Source organism: Leptidea sinapis, chromosome 5 (assembly GCF_905404315.1).
Source record: "Leptidea sinapis chromosome 5, ilLepSina1.1, whole genome shotgun sequence".
Taxonomy (NCBI): domain Eukaryota; kingdom Metazoa; phylum Arthropoda; class Insecta; order Lepidoptera; family Pieridae; genus Leptidea; species Leptidea sinapis.
This window is the reverse complement of record NC_066269.1, coordinates 12097987-12113152: the sequence shown is the minus strand read 5'-3', so window position 1 is coordinate 12113152 and position 15166 is coordinate 12097987. Positions and strand designations below refer to the sequence as shown.

Below are 15166 nucleotides of genomic sequence, written 5' to 3'. Positions count from 1 at the left end.
CAGTAGGTATATTTTGTGTTCCGTTTTGAAAGGCGCCGTGGCTTTTTTTAATGGAAATAAGGGACGAGCGGAACACGACAATACATTAGGTACTTACTCAGGATTCTTGAAAAACCCAAAAATTCTGAACGGCACTACAATTGCGCTCGTAACCTTGAAACAAAATGTTAAATCTCATTTTCCCAGTAATTTCACTAGCTACGGCTCCCTTCAGACCGAAACACAATAATGCTTGCACATTACTGCTTCACGGCAGAAATAGGCGCCGTTGTGGTACCCATAATCTATCCGGCATCCTGTGCAAAGGAGCCTCCCACTGGTGAAGTGGACTTCAGAATTTTGAGTTTGATGCCGAGCGGCACTGCATCGTAACGTCATGTACTTTCAGTTGAACGTGTTGCTCGTGTCGTCACTTGATATCATAAAAAAAACAATAACACGATAAAAATCAAATAAGATTAATAAATAGATAAAATAAAATAACGATGATTATATCTGGCGATACTTTTTTATTGTTTTCAGTAAAACTAATTCATGCATGTGATATGTTTTTCAATTCTTATTTATATTCCTTAACAACTATTGTATACAAGTTTAAAATTTGAATTAAATATATATAATTAATAACTAAACTATTTTAATAGAATTGCCAGAAATAGCACCAATTAACTACTTACTTATATTCTATCTTTGTGTTAAGTATTGTGATTAAATATTATGTGTTATGTTGTTTGTTATTTTCTGTTTTAATTATCGATCTATTATTTTCTTTTGAACTTTTAAAAAACATTAAATTTGATGAATTCCAAATTCTAAGTTTGGTTAAGCTTTTTCGTATGGCGCCCACCGCGATGAAATCGGTCGAACCGTTCAAAAGTTATAAGAGGTTTACAATTTACATATACTTCCACACACACGCACGGACACCATTGCGGGAATAGTCAGGGAAGCTTCCTAAGACCTTAAAACGTCGAGATCAGATGAAAACTCGATTTTCGACAAACGGGATAAAACGAACTTCCCGAATATTAGAAAACTTTCAATTTTCAATCACAAGCGGAGCGCGAGGATCGAATCGATCTTTCTATAAGCGTTGGGTTTGTCCGTTTTCCGTTACGTCTGTACATAAAGATCTTCATTAAGCGTATTTTGTATTATTTGCTCTTAATAGTGATTTTTATTATTATAACACTAGAAATAAGGGATTGCTTGTAACTAATTGCAGTAGGCTTTATAAGATACATAATAGCTTTAAGGGTAAATGTATACACTTCTATAATAAAGTGCCAGCCACTGTTCAGGCATTATCTATAAATAAATTTAAATGTTTTATAAAAAAATGGCGCTGTCGTAAATCCTATTACTCCACTGCTGAATATCTAAATGATCGGACAGCCTGGGACTAGATTGTGATTGAAATGATTGTACAATATTGTATATTTTTATTGAAAGGAGCGCAAAAAAGAATGCTGGGAGAGTTTCTTGCGCCGCTTCTTTTCTCTCAGAGCGCCATTTGTTTCCGAAGCAGTAGTAGTATCTAGTAGTTATTAGAAATGACATCAAAAAGAATTCTAAAGGAATCAATTTTAAGAAAATAAATGTCTTTTATGCCTTTTGGTATATTCTATAGTTAGCAGAAATCTTCGGATTAACATGCTCTTAAAATACTAAAGACTAATACTTGTGGCTAAGAGCACGTGTACATTGCATCGATATCTTTCAGCAGTTGGCTGCAGGTCGAGAATGAAATAATCTTCACACTTTTTGTTAGTACACTCAATATTATTAACAGTAAATAAATATTGGTAGGTATAATCTTTACAGAGTAATAGATATCATGCAACAGATCTATTTTATATAGACCGCGCGGTTGCTGAGTTTTCAGTTCCATCTTAGCCAAGTATGCTGTCAATGAATGCACGCGATATTTATGTAAATTCGATGTATAGGGAAAATCAACAACATTTTTATTTTCAACTTCTAAATTTTTAATATATTCCGTTTGATGTCAAAGAGACGTTTAGAGTGCGATAATTTGTGAATGACTGGCATTAAGAAGGGAATGGTACGGTTATTTGGCCATGATGAGGATGTTTGAAAATACATTGACTGCATTAATTTATTACAGCAAATGTGATTGTTAGGCAAGGCTCTGTAATCGATTTTAAATTTATCGGTTATTCGATCGATAAGCCCGGTTTTTTTTATTAATTCTTACTAACCGGTTAAATTCCGCGAGAATCGCAACGAGACGAACGTACACACACTACTAATAATTAATATTTAATTAATATCACGCATATTAAAACTTTACTCTGTCAAATGACTCGGGGTTGAAGATAAATGGTAAAACCGTTCTTAACTGGTTTATTCGTTGAAACGTTTTGATGAACTTAATTATATAACAACTAAAAACTGAAAAATATCGGTTAAAGGTAAAACAAATCGAATATACAGTTCTTTTCTTATTTTCTTATGTATACACGTAAACAGGTTCGCTTATTTTTCGTTTCCAAGCCTTGAAGGCTCTGTCTATTGTCCTTTTCTACCCTGACTACTGCTAATGTACACACCTACTTGACATTTTGGCGGTATTCCAACATGGCGGAAGTTTACGCATTCTAATGGTTCTTGTATTTTTATTCGATACTCGCGTACAAATGCCATTTGCCATTGTACTAGATTTAATTATCATTAAAAATATATTCAATGTAGGTATAACTACGTTAATAGTTGAAATCATTCTTAGATTACAAAATATTTTTATTCGAACTACACGCAAAATTCTAAAACTTTATGGCAATCAGAAAATATAGAGCCGGTTATATTTTGCGAGTGACGTATGTTTTATTAAATATATTTTTAAGGGATCTCACTGGACTAGTGAATATTAAGAAATGGATAGAAATGTAATGAGTTGGAAAATAATTGTGACCGATTTTGCAGTTTATAGAACAGATAAGACTTTCCTAGCCAGAGTTGTACCAGAGTTCAAACATACATTTTTATGATTTATTTCTCTCGTTGGGTTTTTAAAGTCCGCGGGTTCACCCCTGGCTCAATTATAGACTAATATACTAGCATATAGACCACCTGACAGCTTGTTTATGCGAGACCAATATTTCTCAATGTGTGCGTTAGCTAGTGGTTCAATATTCAAAATACTAAGGAACTAATGTCAAGCGTGGCTGACTGTTTACGACTTTTCAATCAAAATCAGTTACAGTACCAAAAGATTCGCTCATCTTGCTGTATCTCTGTTAGAGATGTTCTTTTTTCATGACGACGACTAATGATGTAGACGTTTAGCTCATGGTAATTGATACGCCCTGCCCATTACAATGCAGTGCCGCTGAGGATGCTTGAAAAGCCCGAAAATTCTGAGCGGTACTACAATTGCGCTCGTCACCTTGAGACAAGATGTTAAGTCTTGTTTGCCCACTATACAATACTGCTACACGGCGGAAAACGGCACTGTTGTGGTACCCATAATCTAGCCTGCATCCTGTGCACAGGAGCCTCCCACTGGTGTGTGACTTCATATCTAAACATCATAGACTAAATATTGTCTTCTGATTCAGCGAAATTTTATTAATATTTACTAACGTGAAATATCTGCTGATTTGTGTACGTTTGAACACATGACGAATGACGTCACAGCGTGGGCGAGTGTTTGACTTTCTCTCACAATTCTATGTAAAATGTAAATAAAAGAAAATTTATTAATACGGCTTTACTCACGATTTATTTGTGTGGGAACCGACTACTTTCGGACCATTCGGAGTTCCTACACCAGGGCGAGTGTAGCCTTATTATTAAATAACTTAACAATGTCTCACGAAAGTTTTAATAATTTATAAGAAAATTTCCATTTCCACCCGGGAAGCACCAGATTCCAAAAGAGAATTATCATAATCGATTCACCCGGTCGAAAGTTCTGAGGTAAAAAACATAAAAAAACATACCGACGAATTGAGAATCTCCTCCGTTTTTGGAAGTCGGTTAATGAGTTTGTTACGCGTTCACGCTTTCAGGATAACTACATAAAAAAAAAATTACACACTTTTTACACAAATTATCTTGCCCCAAGTTAAGCATATATAGCCTGTGTTATGGGTTACAAGACAATGATATATTTTATACAATATACTTACTTAAACATACATATATTCATATAAACATACATAAATACATTTAAACATGCATGACTCGGAAACAAACATCTATATTCATCATATAAATGCTTGCACCTACCGGGATTCGAACCCGGGACCTCTAGCTTAGTAGGTAGGATCGCTAACCACTCGGCAATACGGGTTGTCAAATATGTAGGTACATATTTTTATCTGCAAGTTCTGTAGACATTCCGAGGGTGCAGTCTGTATAACGAACGATGACGAAAGTACGCTTTATTATCAATCTTCGATACTGCAGGCCAACCGAAAATTTCATCGAGCTCCTTGAAAATCTGCACATACGCAGCAATATACTATAAATAAACAAATACTATGTGAAAAAAGTGTTTATTTAGTTTGAGATGTCGCCTCATATATCATTCGCTCGTTAACTTTATTTATGACTGCTGAGTTTGTTTATCATTATATGTAAACTGCGCACTCATACTGTCTTCTAAGAAACTGTGGGCATTCTCTCATGTACTGCGGACTGCCGGAATATCTAATATTAGTTTAAACCGAGGTAAATCTTCACGTCGGCCATTTTATATTATATGTCTTGGGGTTCTTGCACTCCTTATCCATTCAACTTGTAAAAATATAAATTAAAAATGTTTTTCACTCAAATCCCTTGTAATGTACTTCGTGCTATTCAATATAAACCTTTGAACGAAGTTCTACCTACCTAGGTACTCGAATACTTACGCACCGGTAAACAACTTTGACCGACTGATGTTTCAAAAATGGCATAAATTTATTTCTATTTTTACTTTCACAGAACATAAAATCAAATGCCAATTTTCTAAGACAAAAAAAAACAAATTATAAGACAAATCCACAGTTAGTCAAATATCATAAACCCAACAAAAATATTCCACATGGGAATTCTTATGCACAGATCCTTTAGCGGAACACCAACAATTCCAGATAATAATTGAAGCTCTTATAGGTCCTATTATCCACAATTCGGTCACACTCAAAAATTTCGCAATTCGCTTCAATGCCAGGATGTAACATGTAGCTGCCACTCTAACCTTCCCGACAACAAACCACAACACAGTGGATCAGTCATTCTTGTTATGTCAAGCATCAAACACCAAACACTTTCCTACTACTGGAAAAACTACATATAATTAAAAATCGTGTAACAAGTGATTGGTTCAGTGACATCACATTAACGGTCCTGTATTTCCCGCCAAGTGCCAAGATAAACAATAAACGATACAGAGTTTAACGACTATTTTAAAACTCTTCGATATCGATTAATTGCGGGAGACGATTATACAGGTTGTCCAAAGTTATGGGACATGAAGGGAAAGTACCTTAAATATCGATGATAGGCTATTTTACTGAAAGAAGACTTTATGTTATTTTTAAAAGTTAGTAATTCTGCATTCAAAGATTTTCTAAAAATTACTTGCCTCGTCTGGGAATCGGACCGACTTAAATGTAAAAAAAAAACACCCCTACTTTTATGATGCCAATCGAAAGAATGGCCAAAAACTATTAACTCTTCTTAAGTAACATAGTATTTTATTTCGATTATCTTCGATATTTAAGGTACTTTCCCTTCATGTCCCATAACTTTGGGACATCCTGTATAGCAAAACATAGGAACGAACTTAAACTTATAATGCCTACTACTCGGCTATGTCGAGTTAGTAAGTCTTTTGTGGGGCGATGCATATCCTTTTACAACCAGATCCCAGAAAATGTTCAAAACAAAAGTATTACGATGTTCAAAAGAATTGTTAAAAAAAGTTTGTGTGGTAAAGGTTACTATAACATAAATGATTTCTTAATATACCACAGATTGGGAATAGAGTGACCGCCCTCAAGCTATTAAATAATAAGTTTAATTGTACAATATTACTTTGTAAACATATTTATTCAATTAAAAAAAAACCCTCCGAGTTTGTTGCGCCCATTCTTGTAAAATCTGAGGCATTCGTTTTGGAATGGGTGGTAGTTTTTGACTTATATACTTATATCCCAATCGCGCGCTGGCAAAATCCTTCTTAGGACATCTTTATTTTCTATTTGCCAGCTTTTGTTATATAGCATAGTGGAGACACTTGTGAAATGTGAATAGGTATCATCCAGAAATACAATATGGCTGCCTCGAGTTTGGTACCTGTAAATGCAGACTTCAATATCAGGCCTTTCCATAAGGAACTTCCTTTTTGACCAACGTTCTCCAATTGAAATCCAATTTGTTGAACAATCTTTGTCTATTTTTAATTATGCTAAGTGTTAAACCAAACTTGGTACCTCCTTTCTGACAGTATACATTTCATGTATTTTATTTCAAACTCCACACAGACCAGAACCATCTAGAACATTTTTCTTTTCTTACATGTGTTTGTTTCTTGGCATGAAGTTTTTGACATGTGGAAGCAGCAACTTCACCTTCGATGGTTATATGATGATGATGGCTTTTTCAGATATGCCTGAAACAAGAAAAAGTTTTATCTCATTAAACCAATCAATGACACATACACAAATAGAAAGGACTTGAATATAAAATATTTTTTTGAAGTCAATAGAATACAAAATGTTAACATGATTGATGATACTTAGTATAAAAATAAACAACAACAATAAGCAGTCTAACATGCCTTGGGTGAGCAAATCAAAAATGATTTGACAAAAATATTTAGGTGATTACGGTAGGACATCCTAGTTTCCAGTAAAATTGGGTAAAATATCAAAGAAGGGTAACCCCATTTTACATACTTGTCATGGACAGCCATTCATTGACAAACATTTCCAAATGGAACTAACAGAGCATTATTGTCTTTTAACCTGTCACAAAAATCATGCACAGATAGTTTTATTCTTCCACTGCTTTAAATTTGTTTTGGCATGTTAACAGATAAAATATCACAATTAAAGTAAAATACTAAGAAGTTCTCAGGACCACTGGACAGTATAATAATACTATGATAATAATAGCTTTTATTTTTGTATAACAATGTTTTAAATTCTTACAATATAATTTCTTAAAAAATAAGAATCAACAATAACACCAATATAAAGAAAATACATAATGATGTATGACTTCAATCAGAAGTAAAAATACTGTGAATATACTGTACATGATTAAGATTTGATTTGATTTGACAAGTCAGGTGTTTAAAATCCATAGACTGTCTATGTCCCTCATCCGTACCCACTCTCTTACAATAGTTAGGATTACCAATTAGTAATTTGTAAAGTCCTTACAAGAAGCCTGTCATTTTGATAAAAGTCCAGACTTTTCAGTCACAAAATGCAAACATTATTATATATATAAATATACAACTACAAAATACTAAATAAGTCTTATAATGTCCCAAATTTTGAGAGCACACCTCCAAGAAGGAGCAACCCAAGACTAAGGCATTAAAAGCCTTTTTTTTCTCAAAATTGATTCCTTTAGAATTCTTTTTGATGTCATTTCTAATATACTAAATACTACTACCGCTTCGGAAACAAAGGGCATTCGGAGAGAGAAGAAGCGGCACAAGAAACTCTCCCAGCATTGTTTTTTAACACTCTTCTTAACAAGGGGACATGATATGAAGCTACAATATCAATTTGTTTCCATAAAATAAACACCCATCTGTCCAACAGATTTGTTCATATATAAAATAAATTACCCAAGGATATTGTTATGTCAAGATCTGGTAACCAGTTCAAGAATAGACTGGACAAACATTTAGAAAATTAAAAGCCCTTCCGCAAATGATATAAACACATCAGCGAAGGCTTCTTAGTTTCTAAGACTTGTTATGTAGACTACATTATGTACATTAAAATAAATATCTGACAAAAATGCTACTAAGCTCTAGACAAGCTAAGAGCTACATACAATACAGGTAAACTAAATAGGCTTGGTAAAGAGACATTGGCCATTTATCTATTTATGGTTTTCAAATGCTTACTTATGTAAGTGACAAAGAATCATCAATCTCAGGCTCCTCCAAACTAGAATCAATCTTTTGTCTTTTTCCATATTTACATTTAGCAGCATGCCATTTCTTGTTCTCTTCAGTTGTCACCGTGATAGTGGTCAGGGGAACAGGAACTGGACTATGTGCCTCCATATTTGGTGGTGGAGATATTAATATTGTTTGACCATTTGTTACACTTCCTCGTTTAATAGCAGCTTTAGTAGAACCATCTGCTCTTTTTATAATCACAAATTTTGGTGGGCCTATGGGCATGGCCTGAAATAACATTCAATGTACCTACATATTAATTTATTAGACATACATACAGATATAATGAAATATTAGACACAATTATACAAATAAAATTTGTAACCTATACATATGCTAATAAATTTGGGTCACAAATTTATTAGGATTATTAATCCCGGAAGTGAGGGATATGACTTTAAAAAGAACAAATAATTTAGATTGAATTTGTCATTTTATAAGCGCAAGCCAGCACAATTACATACCAACAAACATTTGTTTAAGTTTTTGTTATATAGTCATGGAGATGGCTAATTTACTAATGATAAAAATTCTATACTTACTATGATTTTAAAAGCATATAAAATAATTGAAATTTTATCAACATTATAATTAAAGCTTTCGGATATGTGTTGAAATTGCACAATATATACAGATGAACTAAAAAAAGAGGGCAAATCTTACCAACTCCCTTGGCCCTGCAGAGTTTGAGAGTTCAATGACTTTATAATTTTAAAATCTTTTTAACCACCTTAGGCTTTTTGACTGTTTTATTTGTTACTATTGTGGTTGTAGCTGATGTGGATGTTTTTTCTGCAGGAATAGAATCCCCACCTGCTTCATCAGTCTTCCTCCACCCTCTGACTTTGAACACCTCTCTAGCTTTTCTTTCTAAAACTTCATTAGAAACTGGTGTTTCACCTAGAAATTTCAAATGATTTTATTGTTATGAGTAAGGACTTCGAACAACCAAATCTCTTCTATCCATACATTTCACGTATTTGTACCCTATTTCTGTCAACAATCTTCTGAGACTAGTTTTCTGCCCTTTGAAGTTAAGTTCTTCTTTAGCCGCACCTAATATCTTATTTAGTGAAGATTCTTCATTCCCTTCAGCGTTGAACCTATCCACAATATTTTTTAAGGTGCAAATATCAGAACTATTCAACTGAATGCGATTGGACCTCGACTTGCGTTTTGTTTTAGGCCTTGGCGAGATTTCATATTTTACGGTTGTAGAACCTGCAGTAGGCGAACTTATTTCGATGCGATTGGCTTCACTTTTAAGCCTCATCAAAGTAGATTTCGAAATCCCAGTGGCCAAGCAAGTTCTCTTTATGACCTGGTCTACGGGCAGAATACACATTTTGTTAAGCTTTTCATTCTCAAAAAATTGTAACACTTTCATCACAATCCTCCTTTCTCCGTCTTCCATCATTTTACCCGTCATTTTAATAAAGGTTTTGCAACTCGCAGCGACGACAACGGTAAATAAAACTTCACATTATCTAATATTATTGTTTATTATCTCACTCTATCACAGGGGTCGGACAGATCACAGACGCCTTAAAGTGACGTTTTCAGAAGACTGTAGGTAGTGCCTTCTGTTAGTTGGCCCGAAAATTAAAGCTTTGGCAGCTGTCACCACTCGCTTTGAAACCTTTCAACTTTCCTTTGTATTATTGCCCACTGGTCATAAAATGGCGGCTACGCCTAGTGCTTGCACATGTATGTAGCTCTCGTGTTCCATTTACACTACTAAATCTATCCTTTATGTTCTATGTTGTGACAAAATTAGATAACTAACTCTACGCGCAATTTCAACATGGTAAAAAATTGCAATACCTTCATTAAAAAGTAGAGTTCGTTATATAATATCGTCAGAACATTAAAAATTATTTTTATAATTTCGAGCTTATATATAGTTATTTTCGGGGCTAATCTGCAGATGGCGCCAGCTTTTAAATAGACAGCTCATGATGCGTAGAGAGGGCTCTCTTTTCCCTATATATTATTATACTCTTTGCTCTATCACAATTCACAACAAATCCACAAATGACAAAGACTAACAATGACAATGATATGATAGACACCTCCAACATACATTGCTATGCAGACGACAGCACTGGTGATGCCGTATACACGGGCCATGCAGGTCTCTCTCGGGAAAACGTCGACCAGTGCCGGGAGAAACTTGTGTCTTCTATCGAGTCCTCTCTCGAGAAGGTTGCGGAATGGGGTAAATTGAACCTTGTCCAATTTAACACTCAGAACACTCAAGTTTACGCGTTTACCACTAAAAAACCCCATTTGTCGTATCACCACTCTTCGATAACACTTCCCTTAAAGCCTCGCCTAGTATCGGAAACTGGGTCTCGAAATCTCGAGCGATTGCCAATTCCGTGGCCATCTGGAGGGCAAACCCAAATTGGCTTCGAAGAAGCTGCGCGTCATCAATAGAGCACGGCAATACTTCAAGCCGCCCCACATTCTAGCGTTCTACAACGCGCAGGTCCGGCCACACATGGAGTATTGCTGTCATCTCTGGTCTGGCGCACCCCAGTATCAGCTCGATCCATTTGACCGCGTGCAACGTAGAACAGCTCGAATTGTCGGGGACCCAGTGCTCTGTGAACGGCTGGATCACTTGGCGTTGCGTAGAGAAGTTGCTTCATTGTGTGTCTTCTACCGCATTTATCACGGGGAGTGTTCCGAAGAGGTGTTTAACCTGATTCACCACAAGTTAGCATATCATCCCCACCATCTGGATGTGTGGCGGTCCTCCACAGTGCGGGTTTCACGTACTACAAAGCTGTGGAATGAGCTTCCTTGTGCGGTGTTTCCGGGACGATACGACATGGGTACCTTAAAAAAAACGCGTACACCTTCCTTAAAGGCCAGCAACGCTCTTGTGATTCCTCTGGTGTTGCAAGAGAATGTGGGCGGCGGTGATCACTTAACGCCAGGTGACCCGTACGCTCGTTTGTACTCATATTCCATAAAAAAAAGACTACTGAGTAGTACCAACTACAAGACAAAGAATTTACCAAAGCGAATATCTGTGGCGAACACAGAACAGAAAAAACTGGCGAATATAATCAATTAATCTCTATGTTAAAGCTCAAACGAAACGCACACCAACTTTTAAATCCAACATCCGGAGTTGATACTAGCGATCGTTTGTGGTGCCACCGGAATTAACCAGAGAATAGAATCACATCTTATTTCTTAACCTTCTAAGAATCAAATAGTGTTTAGTCTATACTCTATGCCTGAGACGTTTTATGTAGAATCAGCTTTAATTTGGTTACATCGTCGAAGCGAGGAGCCTTCAACATCATCTATAAATTGTTATTGGAAAAATACAAAACTTTGATACATAAAATTTATATAATAAACACTACTTTGAAAATGATTAAGGCTTAAGAGTTTGCTCCTACATGTCATTTAAATATAGGTTACATTTAAAGAAACTGCTCTAAAAAGAAAAAAAATTAGAAAAAATGTTAACAATGAAGTCTCGCTAGTCAAAAATCTGATAGAGATCGAGATAATGGGATGTGGTATTGCTTAAAAACAATAAGTGTCCTATTCTTTGAGCCCCTTACGATAGGCTTACTATGTAGTTAATGTGTAGTAGAGATAAAGTGCATGTACAAGCAAAACACTCTCAGTACTATAATAATGAAAAAGTGGACAAGAAATATTTTGCTCATATAAAAACCCAAATGTCAAGAAAAAGAAATAGCTTATTTTGTATTGCACATGTGTATCTTGAGACCTCGAAGATTGAAGACGTACATGAATATAAAAGCTTTTATCAACATCTTTTTCATTTGAACATCCATTTGAACCACAAAACATAACTTATGCGGAGCATATTTAGTGGTTATTGTGTGGTAAATTAAACATTTTAAAAAATATTTGCGTAATTTCCTACTGGACGGTACAGCGGCGCAAAGTCGCTACTTTGTAGCCTCTGTAGCGAGCATTGGCCGGTTGAACTCGCACCATGCGCCTATATTTACAAATTTCGGAAAGTAATAATGGGAGTATCGAAATATTTTATTTTTATTTTCTATAGAGAATATTTAATACGAAAACCTAATATTTCGATTGCGCTACACGCTTTAGAACATTAAACAAGGAATAAAACATTTGAGTTTTTTTGTAAATATATTGTTAAAGCCTAGTCAACAGAGAAATTTACCTATAATAATAATAATAATATTGAAACACTTTTTACACACATTATCTTGTCCCAAGTTAAGCATATATAGCCTGTGTTATGGGTTACAAGACAACGATATATTTAATACAATATACTTACTTAAACATATATAAATTCATATAAACATACATAAATACATTTAAACATCCATGACTCGGAAACAAACATCCATATTCATCATATAAATGCTTGCAACCTATGGCGGAGCATATTTTGTTATTCTAGCTACTGCTAGATTCAGCTACCAAAAAAGTAATATTATCTTTCGAATAACCTTAAGATTTTCCTTCATAATTTTAGTAGGTAATTATGTGTTTTCCACGCAGTAGGTACGTATAATGAGCATGAAAAGCAATAAGGTGTGAGTGAGAAAGCATGATAGGTGCTGCAATTTTAGTTTACTCATTGTTGATTTGGGTTATGAATGAAAATAAAAGGCATAGTGATACAATTGTAATATATTGCGTTACAGGCTCAAATAACCTTAAAACCAATAATTCACATTTCATTAGTGATCCTTTAATAATTTCATAAATTATAAAATAATCATGGATACTTTTTCATTCATATCTTATTAAATTAGGATTTTATAGATTTTGCTATGATTTTATTGTATAAGGTTTTTAATCGAACTTTCTGTTGTTACAGGTATCGCAAGCTATGCACAAAAACAATAAACTGCATATAGTGTATGAAGGCTTAATATTTATTTTTATATAACCTATAAAATGTAATTATTAAAACAAGAGAGTAGAATGGTATTCAATCGCTAGGCTAGGTTAGGTATTCTGTGACAAATATAGCAGTGCTAAATACTGGTGAATAGAGAAGAAGAAAGATGTCAATCCTCGCACCAAGCAGAGTTCAACTGGATTGGGCCCACTCAATGCCATGGTAAGTTAAAAATTTAATGAATGTAAAGCATCTCAATAAAGAAGTGTCTCACTAAATGGCAAGTTTCATAATAGTATATAATGATATAACTAAGCTAAGTTACTCACTTATACACGATGCTATCGGTCGGCGTAAATCAGCCGCGTAGACCATTTATCTAGATAGACTATGAGAGCTGTGAAAACGTCGAAAAAAAGTAGACTTTAGAAATAACCTCTATTTTGAGCAATTAACGTACACTAACAAAAAGTGTCATACAAATCGCGAACGTAAGACGTAGCTTGTCACGCACGCTAAGCTAATAGGGTATATGCATGATTTTAAAAAATACTTAAATTTGATTTTTTACATCCTAAAATTATCAAACACATCAAATTATAGATAAAAATATTCTTATTCATTTAAAAAATAATATTCTTTCCCGGCAATAAGTTACCGCTATTCAAACGCGTTAATATTCTATATCTATATTGTACTAATAAATGTATGGTGCACACTTTTTTAAAGGGCCGGCAACACTCGTGCGATTCCTCTGGTATTGCAGGAGAATATGGGTGATGGTGATCATTTAACATCAGATGATCCGTACTTTCGTCTGTCCTCTGTTCCATGGAAAAAAATTAATAAGAAGAGATAAAGTATCTCCAACAACTTGCTTATATTGACCTCAACGAGACTTATATTATATGATCTATAATAACAGAAAAAAACCATGGATATAGTAATTCCAATTAAATTATATTTTCTGCATTTATATATTAAGTAAAGTTTTAGAAATTAATGTGAGAAAATATGAATTGAGAAAACTTAAAAATTAAATTAATTACCACAAAAAAAAAACATTGCGTGCGTACAAAGTACACATGTCAGAAGTGAAACCTGCATGGTGCATGAACCTCTAAACTGCATATGAATTCCTGATACGTGTTGCTAGGATGACACATGATTTCAACCGCTATGAAAGACATTCCTATCACAACTAATATATATAACAACTAGCTGACCAGACAGGCGTTGTTCTGTACATAATAAATAAAATACCGTTTTTGATGAATTTGTCAATAATTTTTCATTGTAACATAATAATATGCTCCTTGTTGTTATAATGAAATTGTTTCACAGCGGAACTGTCAAACCGTGCGTCACTAAATTCTCTCATAGACAATATGTCCATACAAAACAAATATTGAAAATAAAAATATTTATGGGTCCCAAATCGAAATAAAAACTACCCTATCTCTCAAGTTGGACCAAACTGCACTCCATGAATTAATCACCATTAAAATCCGTTCATTAGTTTTGGAGTCCATTGAGGACAAACATTGTGACACGAGATTTATATATATTAAGCAGATATGTTCTCATTGTGTCTATGTAGTAAAACGTCGTGCGCTTGGAGTCAGAATATATTAAGGTATACTCGCGCCATACTTAAGACAATCTCTTCTCTAACTATGATCGCCTGGTACCAAAACATTGTATTATGCTTCCTATCTCATTATCTCCCATGTTAAATATTATGAATTAATGTGACTGCTCTTTTTACTGTCGCTTTTTCGTTTCATCGACTTTCAAATTACAACGATGATAAAGAAGTTTTCACTTCAATAGTATGCATATTTCTATCTCATTCTTTGCTTTCATCCTACACATTTTTGTATTTGTGTCTCTTACCTGTCGTTTTTTTCCGTTGTATCCGGTTTGAAATCACAACAATTCTAAAGAAGTTTCACTTCAAAAATTTCAAAAACAATAGATATAATATGCACTAAAAAGTATAAAAATAAAAAAAAAACTTTTTAGTGCATTTTATATCTATTTTTTTGGAATAGTGTTTTTGAAGTCGGTGGTTTTTTTTACATTATTTTTTATTTTTAGTGAATTTGAAGTACACTAACAAACAA

General features: G+C 34.3%; 1 protein-coding gene and 1 long non-coding RNA gene across 4 annotated transcripts in view; one reads left to right on the top strand and one right to left on the bottom strand.

Annotated features, from left to right (window-relative positions):
- The window catches only part of LOC126980137 (tau-tubulin kinase homolog Asator), a 103519-nt gene that overhangs the window by 25393 nt on the left and 62960 nt on the right, over positions 1-15166 (top strand). For all 3 annotated transcript variants that reach the window (XM_050829711.1, XM_050829712.1, XM_050829710.1), the window contains exon 2: positions 13017-13262. In XM_050829711.1, coding sequence (XP_050685668.1) covers positions 13207-13262 — 56 coding nt within the window. In that variant the 5' untranslated portion in view covers positions 13017-13206. The remainder of the gene's footprint in view (positions 1-13016; positions 13263-15166) is intronic.
- On the bottom strand, positions 4508-9664 carry LOC126980165 (uncharacterized). Its single transcript, XR_007732964.1, has 4 exons — positions 9128-9664; positions 8822-9058; positions 8102-8386; positions 4508-6625 (listed from the first exon to the last, which is right to left on the bottom strand). It is a non-coding gene; the product is annotated as an uncharacterized LOC126980165 (long non-coding RNA).